Genomic DNA, 10,958 nt, shown 5'->3' with positions numbered 1-10,958 from the left:
TATATTACGTCTTAAATGATAAAGCAGTAAATTTTATAAAACAAGATGGCCGACACTGAAAACCAGAGCAGCAGTTGAGAAAGCAATGCCGTTGTCGGGGTAATATAATCAAAAGTCTCGAATTATGATTGGATATTTAAAGTATATCATACATCGATATGACAAATAATTTGCATGTCACACGTATATTACGTCTTAAATGATAAAGCAGTAAATTTTATAAAACAAGATGCGCGACGCTTATAACACGAGCAGCAGTTGAGAAAGCAATGCCGTTGTCGGGGTAATATAATCAAAAGTCTCGACTTATGATTGGATATTAAAAGTATATCATACTTCGATATGACAAATAATTTGCATGTCTAACGTATATTACGTCTTAAATGAAGAAGCAGTAAATTTTATAAAACAAGATGCGCGACGCTTATAACACGAGCAGCAGTTGAGAAAGCAATGCCGTTGTCGGGGTAATATAATCAAAAGTCTCGACTTATGATTGGATATTAAAAGTATATCATACTTCGATATGACAAATAATTTGCATGTCTAACGTATATTACGTCTTAAATGAAGAAGCAGTAAATTTTATAAAACAAGATGGCCGACACTGAAAACCAGAGCAGCAGTTGAGTAAGCAATGCCGTTGTCGGGGTAATATAATCAAAAGTCTCGACTTATGATTGGATATTAAAAGTATATCATACTTCGATATGACAAATAATTTGCATGTCTAACGTATCTCTAAAAAAAAACTTTTAAGCAAAGTAAAAAGGTTAGGCGAGTTTGATATGTTGCACATTATCATGCATGTTAATAAAATAACTTAACAAAATAAAATAATTTTGTATACTACTAAATTAGAGATCAAAAACCAACTGAGATCAATTAAAGAAGGCAATTTTTTTGTTTACAATAAAATGACAGTTCCAAAAACAACTGAGATCAATAAAAAAAAGTCAAGTTTGTATTAATTATTTTATTTTATTCACAATACAACAAACAAAAAATCTTTGTGTTTTATTGAAGGCTAAGACAAATGATTGCTGATTTTAACTTAAGTAATATATTGATCAATTACAAACAACTCAAGATACTACGTAACTTGCCATGCCCGTTTCACTTTATTCATGGTGTTGTCTAATTGCAATGTGTAGCTTTCTGCATATTTAACTTGTGTACACAAACTTCATTGTTATTTTTATTATTATATATATAATAATAAATTTGTAATGTAGATTACTAAATGTAATTGAACAAAAAAGAATTCAATAAATCATTTTTTCCTTTTGTAAAAAAAAAATATATAGAAATTTTAGTCATGGAAATTGTATTCATTTAAAAGTAGAAAATATGTACTAACAATTACTTTTAAAATAGTATTCATGAAATTCTGCATACTTTAAAAGATTTGTAAAAAGTTAAAAACATGAACAAACTTGGTATAACGTTGTAGCGTTTAAAAAAAAATTTCGTTGTTCACCTATGAATAAAGTGAAACGGGCATGGCAAGTTACGTAGTATCTTGAGTTGTTTGTAATTGATCAATATATTACTTAAGTTAAAATCAGCAATCATTTGTCTTAGCCTTCAATAAAACACAAAGATTTTTTGTTTGTTGTATTGTGAATAAAATAAAATAATTAATACAAACTTGACTTTTTTTTATTGATCTCAGTTGTTTTTGGAACTGTCATTTTATTGTAAACAAAAAAATTGCCTTCTTTAATTGATCTCAGTTGGTTTTTGATCTCTAATTTAGTAGTATACAAAATTATTTTATTTTGTTAAGTTATTTTATTAACATGCATGATAATGTGCAATATATCAAACTCGCCTAACCTTTTTACTTTGCTTAAAAGTTTTTTTTTAGAGATTTCATATCTTTTTAAGCGACCTTATTAAAGTATCTCAAGTTTGTTATAAAAATGAAAACCATAATAATACGCAATGCATCAAACTCGCCTAACTTTTGTACTTTGGTCAAAAGTTTTTTTTTTGAGATTTCATGTCTTTTAGAACAAAGGTATTAAAACACATTAAATTTGTTCTAAAATAAAATGTAAACATTTTTAGCACCTCTTGGCCATTGTTTTTTAGTAACATCATTATCGCTGATGTTAAACCACTGATTATGTTGTCGTAACATATTAGTATAATGACCCTGAGAAATATTACCATGGTGAAATATCCCACTTGCAACCCTATACTTTTTACCATTGATGTCAACCTTAGCTAATGGTATTCCATTTATTTTTAAATTCGTTATTTTTACAATATCGTTATCATCAGTACGATCAAATAACATCAATTGTAAAATCACCAATGTATTACTGATTACGTAATCAGCTTTTTTAATCTTTTTTAACTGACAACCGTTATCACAATAATTTTCAATATCTTGCCAATTGCCAATATTATAATCTATGATTTGTTGTAATGTACAAACTCGAAAATCTGGTAAGAAAAGATTAACGATATAATTATTAGATGTATTACTATGTTGTCTTTCATCGCATCCAGGACATCTGATTGTTTCAATTAGTTGGTTATTCAGAATATTTTGTAATATAAGTGACTTATTGCATAGACTTAATAAAAATTCTGCCATATCTTGCTGCGTATCGGTTTGAAATTCTTCACCAGCGAACTCTCTTAATTTTTGAATATCGACATTAGTTTTATTAATATATTGTTGAAATACTAATTTGACAGTGTCTGTATGGCTATGTTGTAATAATATTCTTCTAATAGTTGTTGAATGAAATAAGCTTTGTGCACAGGCATTGGCATAGCAAGAAACTCCATCATTGTTAGGTAAACCAGAAATATCCGAAGTACTATCGGAAATATGATTTAAATTACTTTCAGCGTCTGTCAATAATTCATTTTTTTTTATACACCATCGCGTATCATACACTTTTAAACTTTGAATTTGTTTGCGATCTTGTGGAATATCAAAGCTATTTAGATCTGGTCGATATTCTTTTCGTAATCTATTATACTCAAGAATAGCTGTCATGTCTGCAGTGCAACACGAAGGATCAAAGTTAATAAGATGCAAACCTTCTAAAGTAGTTACTCTAGAAGCTGCAACGTACGTTTGACCATTACTAAATACATTGTTTCCTGCTTCAACGACAGCATTTGTCAAGCTTAACCCTTGACTTTTATGAATTGTTATTCCATAACTATTACAAATTGGAAATTGTTCTCGAGTGATAGATATTTTATCCATGATAATAAATTTATATTCCAATCGAGGTATTTCATGTTCTTTTCCGGACTGTAATACAATGCGTATACTTGTAATCTCCGTAGATCTATCTTTAGAAAGAGAAACTACAGTGCCGATTGTTCCGTTTACTAACCCAATAGAAACATCAATATTCCTTCTTAACATAACTTTAGAACCGATTTTAATTGTAATTACGCGATCAATACCACAAAAATTGTCTTCATCGTCGTTCAATAATTTCAAGACTTTTTTTTGTAGATTTTTTTCACATTTGTATGAATCTTTGGCAACAAGATTAATTTCTTCTGAATCAATGGTAAGCATCATTGCTTCATTAATGGCATTGCACATTTTTTTGGTAGGTAATAAGCACACTGTATCTACTGGTAATTTTTTTAAATAATTACATAATTCTTGAATATTCTTCGAGTAATCATTACTTGTAAAATCAATTTTTCTTGTTTTCAGTACATTTATATCAGAATGAGTCATAAAACCTAATCTAATACGCGAAAGAATTTCTGAGTATGCTTGATCATTTTTTTGTCTCATGTTGATTGTTAATTCATCATATTCGAATAGCTCCCACAAATTAAAAGTAATCATCGATTTGATATACTTATCAATTTGTTTTTTTTTCATTCCAACAAATACAAAATCTTCGCGAACTGGAGGAAGTTGCAGCAAATCACCAAAAACAAGAACGTTAATTTTCCCAAACCATCCATCCTCAGTATCAGATGTATCGAATATCTCAGTTAAACGCAAATGAATATACATGAAAGTAATATTCGATACCATCGATATTTCATCTATAATAATCAAGTCAACATTCTGCAATGTCTGTCTTATTTGTTTTAAAGCTGGTCCAGATAATTCTTTATACTCTGCTGTGCCGCCGTGTTCTACTGGAAGTTGCAATAATCTGTGAATTGTAAGTCCTTGGATATTATATGCAGCAATTCCAGTAGGAGCTGTGACGGCTGTATCTTTACAACGGTGTATTTTATTCCATGAAACTAAATTTTCAATGACAAAACTTTTACCCGTTCCTCCAGGACCGCTTACAAACATTCTTAGTATTTTACTATTTGATTGTATAACTGAAGTTATTTTGTTGAAAACTCTTAGCTGGTCTGTATTAAATTTCGCAATCGAGTTTTGTAGGTCTTGTTTACTAATAATAGCTTTTTCTACAACAGCTTGAAAATCATTCATAGCATTTTCTACTTCAATCGGTACACAGCCATCAGGTATATGAGCTGAATTTTTGGGCGTATCTGCTACACTTTGTTCTAATTGATTCTGAATTAATTTATTCATATTATCCATAGCTTCTTGTATAATTGTACATTTCTCATGGTACTTCATCGCTTGTGCTAGCTCATGCTGTTGTTTTTTAAAAGATTCACAATATGTTCCGTCAGAACCTTTTAATTCATCTAAATCCCTCCAAGGTTTAAATAATAATAACAACGCATGGTAGTAAGCTTCTAACTGATTATTTGGATTAAACTGATAGTGATTTATTAAATAAGGTTTCTTGCGTTTTTTACAATACAAGCCGTTTGACATTTCATAATACTCAGCTTTGTAAATTGGTTTTTTCTTTGAAATCTCAAACCACTTAGCAAAATCATACAAACATAATGAATCTAATTCCTTTGGTCTGTTGGGATAATGATTATCTATGAAAGAATCATAAAATAAATCTGTTGAATCTTCTGGAAGATTTTTGATTTCATTAAATGGCTTTAGTTTTCTACCCCTTATAATATTAACATTCAACCATTTAACAATTGTTTCGGGATCAGTACTATGCAAAGGATGTCCTAACAAAACATCAGCGGCTTCAATCGCTCCACATTCTCTATGTTGTAAGGCACGTACAGCAAAAGCCCAAAGACGGTTAAACAACGGTTTATTTGATTGTATATCTGCGAAATCTAAATTGCTCTTTTCACCTTTTGTACCATATTTGCTTACGTATTTGGTCAACAAATAAGAAGATTCTCCAATATATTGAGCATCGTTATTTCCTTCCCAAATGAGCAATAGAGCAGGCATATAATCATTAATATTCTGTTCATCTGTTGTTCTAGGTAAATCATAAAATCGAGATTTATTTTTTAATTTATTTCGATTCGAAATAGCAACAGATACGTCTCTTAAAATTATTCTATCAGTTACGGGGCGAGGAAATCCGAAACGACAAGCAGTTGAAAATCCAGTTTTTGTCTGTTTCTTGCGCATACAATAATCGTTGTGTTTGTGCTGTTGATAGGCTAAGACGCGACGATGAAGTTCTGGCGAAATCTGTTTATCTAGAATGTGACATGTTATATGTTGTAAGATAAACTCTTGCACTTCTTCATTCGAACTTGTACCATAAATCGGAGCATCCTGGATCCAAAACAAACAATGATAATGGGGTAATCCTCTACCTTGGTATTCACGGACCCAGTAATAATGTGTAACTTTTCCAATCGGATTTGACTTAGATAGTATATAAGCTAACACAGCTTTGAATTTATTTTGGAAATATCTAGCAGTTGATACCGGGTCTGCAGCTATTAATTGCGAAATAGAACGACTATCATTCCACCCATTTACTTGTTTTATATATTCCGCTAGTGCAGACCACATCCACTCTCCTGGGCTGAAAGTGATAAAGAAAGTAGCAGGTCCGTACTCGCGTGCCATACACCTCAATTCATTACGAACTTTTTTCCAATACGATTCAGTACCTGGCAAACGAGAGAAAATGGTATCTAAATTACCATCTAGTTTATTTTCATTTAATATTTGCAGAAATTCTTTGACCGTGTACTTATACCTTGGATTGATGATATTAAGCATTTGAAATATTCCAGCATTTATTTGTCTCAGTGTATTATTGTAAAGTGAAAAAAACAGATATTGAATATTCAATCTAAATTGTGAATGTTTCGATGCTAATCTACTCTTAATATAATCGAAATCTCTTAAATTAGGCTTTCTTTCAGCATGTTGCCCATATTTTCCGTAAGGATATAAATCAGGAAAGCATTTGAGATCTAAATCTTTTCCTCTGTTATCTAAAGCAGCAGCGGAAACTTGCAACATCTGGTAAAGTGCAGTATCTGATTCATTCTTTCTTTTGTCATGCAAAGGATAAATGGTGTAATGGTCATAAAAAGGGTCCGTCTCAGATTTTTGGGTTAATAACGGACGTACTGGGGGTTCGTTTGGTACTGTATTTGTTTTAGGTGTACATTCTTCTTCTGCGTTTTCATGATTTTCTTCATATTCTAATTGCTCGTGTAGTGTATCCAATAACATTTGGGGATTAGATGGAAGTTCAATTTTTTCATAAATAGAATTATTTTTCTTTAGCCACTGTAACGCCTTCCATACTTTGTTTATATCAATGTAATCTTCCCAAATTTCATTAGCTTTTGTTGGGTGTGTTCGAATCAAGATATATAATTCGTGATCTGCATTAATGGGATCAGTATCAGGACATATCTTTTTTAAAGTCTCTTCTAGTGGTAAAGGTAAATGAAATGTTCTACCAATTACTTTATCAATTTTTACATAATGAGGAATATTTTTATTCATAACGGTATTTAGTTTCGTAATTGTTTGAAAAGCTTTTGCCCTTTGTATTAAAATTTTCTCTATCATATTGAGACTTCTAATTTCTTCTGGAACTTCTCCCACAAAAAGGTTATTTAAAATACAGTTGGATGGCATGATATTTTTTCTTAAATTTGTTAAACAAGGTCTGCATATAGAATTATCGGTAATGTTATGCAATTTCTTAAGTTTTTGAAAAAGATTTTCACGTTCTATGCCGAGTAATTCAAAAGCAACATTAGTTGCATTATTCTGATCATAATGTTGAATGTCTCTAGCACAAAATAGTCTTTCGCATGAAATACAAGGAATCGTAGGTGGATCCGTTACTATTTTTGTATATTCCTTGATGCCAATACAAAACTGCTCTTTTAATTCTGATTCATTTAAATTTACTTGATTCAGGTTTTTATTGCTTTTCATAGGTACACCAAGTTTCTTGGATTTTTGTATAATATCTCTTAATAACACTACATCTGCATCATTTAAGGCATTTTCTATGTCCAAAATAAAAGTATACAAATGTTTCAATTCATAAAGAGATCTTTGAATCGTTCGCAAATGAGGATAATGAGATGATAAAACTTGCAACTTTAAAAATTTTGAAGTACATAATAGGGGTTGGTTATAACAAATGTTTGGATGACCAAGCTTATCAATATTGCGTGATTGAGCTGAACATATATCTATAGATAAAAAAAACTTGTAAGCATTTCTGAAAGTCACTTTAAGAATATCTAAAAAAAATGCTTGTAGCTCTGTTAATATATCAATATCGATAGTTTTACAGTAACCATTGCATTCCCAAACTTTACCTTTTTATTTTTTTCTTCAATAATAAGTGGTAAAATATTGGTGGTTTGTCCTTTTTCATTTAAAATAACTTTATTATTAATATTAAATCGTTAAATAATCCAAGCCGAAAATCATACGCTGCATCAGAAAAATATGGTTCTGAGGAGGAAGTATGTTTAGGAATACCGCATAAAGCAGTTAATGCACAGTCTATATTATCCGTAATAGATATATTACCTAATCGAGTCAATGACAATTCAATTTTATTTTGTAGATTTTTCAACACTTTTCTTACTTTGTTGATATATTCATCTCGAAGATAAATGGAAGTAGATACTAAATTTTCAGCCTCTAATCTGCGTTGTGAAGAAGAAAATGAACAATCCAATTTAATCATAATATTGGTAATAAAATTTTCACTGTTTTTTATTAATTTTATTGTACTATCCTTAACAACATTAATCACATTGTATTTCTTTTTAATTTTGTTCGCCATTGCAATTTTGTTTTTAATTTTATCGTAGTATTTATTTTGTCTTTCTACTAGTTTTTCACGATTATCCTTGTATTTGTTCCTGCGCTTATTCAAAATGTCAGTTTTGTTATTTGAATAATGTATTTTTCTTTTACTTAGTATCTTTTTCTTGTGCGATTCATAATAATTTTTATTTTTTAAACTTGTCTTACTATTAGAATATAAATAATTGTTTGTCTTTTCACTACATGATTTATTGTAACTTTGAGAGTTTGGATTACAATCATATTTGTTATTATCATCAATGCTTTTTGTATTGTAATCGTGCGCGTTTATATGGAGTTGTGAACTCGATTCATTATTACTAAGAGAAGAAATAGATTTTTCATTTTCAGTGACTTTACACGATTTATATTTTTTGACAATATTAATATTTTTTGGAGGCGATAACTGATCAACTAAACATTTCTGAGTTTCATCAATTACACTTTGATTGCTATGTGCAGTTCCAGTTTTACATTTTTTCATTCGACGTTTGTCTCTTCGAGCTTGTAAAATTTTATCTTTATTTTTTTGATAGTATGTTTTTTTTTTCTTGATTGCGAGACTATGTAGATTTGTTTCCCTATGGTTTTGTAATGAAGTTTCGTCCGTTATTTGATCGTTTGTACGTTTTCTATTATGCATAACATTGTTACCTAAACCGGAAATTGTAGCTCTTGTTTCAGTTATGGAACTAAAGTTAAATTGTGAACAATAGTTGGAAAAAGTACTAAGACATGGAAAATGTTCAATTGTTCTAGTTTCAAATATTTTTAACAAATGTTTACGCATTTCACTGTTATTATATACCATTGTCTCGGGTCTATAACCAAATAAAAGGGTCACAGCATAGGCTATAGAATAAACACCACAATCTGTAGCATTTTTTTGGGACTGAACTGTTTGAAATATAATCGGTTTCTTTTGTTCATTAAAACAATAAGGATGTAACGTCTTTAAAACTATACTAATATCACTATGAAGTTCTTTATTATTCATTGAATCATACACAAATAAATTACTAGTATCGTAATATGTACATACAAAATGACCTATTGTGGAGCCACGTTGAAATAATATTTGTATGTGTTTATTATTTTCATTTATATGCGAAATTTTTGAAATATTCTGTAAATACAACGTTGAGTAGGGTTGGTACGCAGAAAGTTGTTGTAACATTGTATGAAAATAATCTATGTGTTCATCATTGAGACAAGCATTATTAATGATAATATTTGTATCATATAATTTTCTAGGCTGAACATTTATAGGGATAGGTGTAATAATACAAGGGAAATGTGCGATGTACTTACTAACAAGTAATTTCAGTAAATGTGGACGCATGATATGAGTATTATACGTAAGAAGATCTGGTTTCATTTTGCATAATAAAGTTATTGCGAAAGCTATGGCGAAAATTCCACAATCTTTTTGATTCGTTTGTTGTTGAACCTTTGGGAAATAACTCTCTTACCTTCCAGAAAATAATAAGGATGTAGCAATTTTAATGATTTTTCTAAATCTTTGTGCATTACTTTATTATTTATAGAATCAAAAACATAAATATAATCAGTGTCATAATAAGAAGTTACCCAATGTCCAGTATCGTTTGGATTATTGCATACTGAGGATAAATATATAATTTGTATATGCTTTTGATTTCTCGGAATTTCTGAAATAAGACCTAGGTATAAAAGTAAAGTTGAAAAGGGCTTATATTTTGAACATTTTGTTAGTAATAATAGAAAAAAATCAATGTCAGAATCTTCCAGCAAATCACCTGATGTAACACGTTTTCGTGCACATTCTGAGAAATTTTGTGTAATATTATTATCCATTTTATAATATTCTAACAAAATAGTCTACATAAATACTTAGCGGACTAATTAATGCCTTGTCGCTTAGAGCAGACGTACAAGTATCATATAAAAAATATATTTAATATAAATTTGGTTTAATTAATCTTTGGTTGTTTGAAATAATGTAAAATTTATTTTAATTTAAATACATTAGCTATCTGATTATGGCTAATAAAAGCTGTTTTATAGTTATACAGTTAATGGTTATGACTTCGGCTGTTTGCAGGTAATACAGGCTTGTGGCTGTGGTTATCTATGGTTGATGTCTCCGATTGGTGGCTTCGGTTAGATACGTAGAGACTTGGCTACCCTGATAACAGTTGCAGATTTAAACAGATTAAAATGATTATAAACGATTAAAACGAATCACAATTTCTTATTGATTGGATTAATAAACGATTGTAATCCTCAACAGTGCTCCGTTTTAATAGTTTATATCGTTTTAATCGGTTCTAATCTACAATTGTTTGCACGATAGTGTGGCTGTACTATTTGTAACTATATTTATGACTGACAGCTTTCGCTGAATATAGCAATATTCAACTGATATGACCATGGGGTATTTATATGGCTGTTGGCTTTGGCTGATGGTTTTGGCTATAATGGTTAATTTAGCTGATGGTTTTGGCTAATGGCTTTTGCTGATGCATATGGCTAATGGCTTTGGCTAATGGCTTTGGCAATGGCTTTGGCTAATGGCTTTGGCAATGGCTTTGGCTAATGGCTTTGGCTAATGGCTTTGGCTATGGCTTTGGCTAGATAAGGCAGGATTTTAGTAAAAATAAATGTTGGGAAATATGGATAGATATTATTTTTAAAGGAATAATTATAACTGTAAGGATATTGTTTTGTAAATAAAAATAGACGGAAGCAGTCTATATATACAGTAAAAAAAAAGAGAGAGAAAATTGAAATTATTTATTTTATTGTTACA

General features: G+C 30.0%; 1 protein-coding gene across 1 annotated transcript; it reads right to left on the bottom strand.

Moving 5' to 3' along the window:
- Positions 1-2,047: 2,047 nt before the first annotated feature.
- On the bottom strand, positions 2,048-7,444 carry LOC116418017 (the record flags this gene model as incomplete). The annotated part of the gene is made up of 2 exons (XM_031933200.1): positions 2,048-2,525; positions 2,916-7,444. Coding segments are annotated over 2 exons (5,007 nt in total), but the record flags the coding sequence as incomplete, so codon positions are not given.
- Between the last annotated feature and the right edge of the window lie 3,514 nt (positions 7,445-10,958).

This window comes from Nasonia vitripennis (assembly GCF_009193385.2).
Source record: "Nasonia vitripennis strain AsymCx chromosome PSR unlocalized genomic scaffold, Nvit_psr_1.1 chrPSR_random0034, whole genome shotgun sequence".
Lineage (NCBI taxonomy): Eukaryota > Metazoa > Arthropoda > Insecta > Hymenoptera > Pteromalidae > Nasonia > Nasonia vitripennis.
The sequence above is the reverse complement of the archived record's forward strand: the minus strand, read 5'-3'. Positions and strand labels throughout refer to the sequence as shown.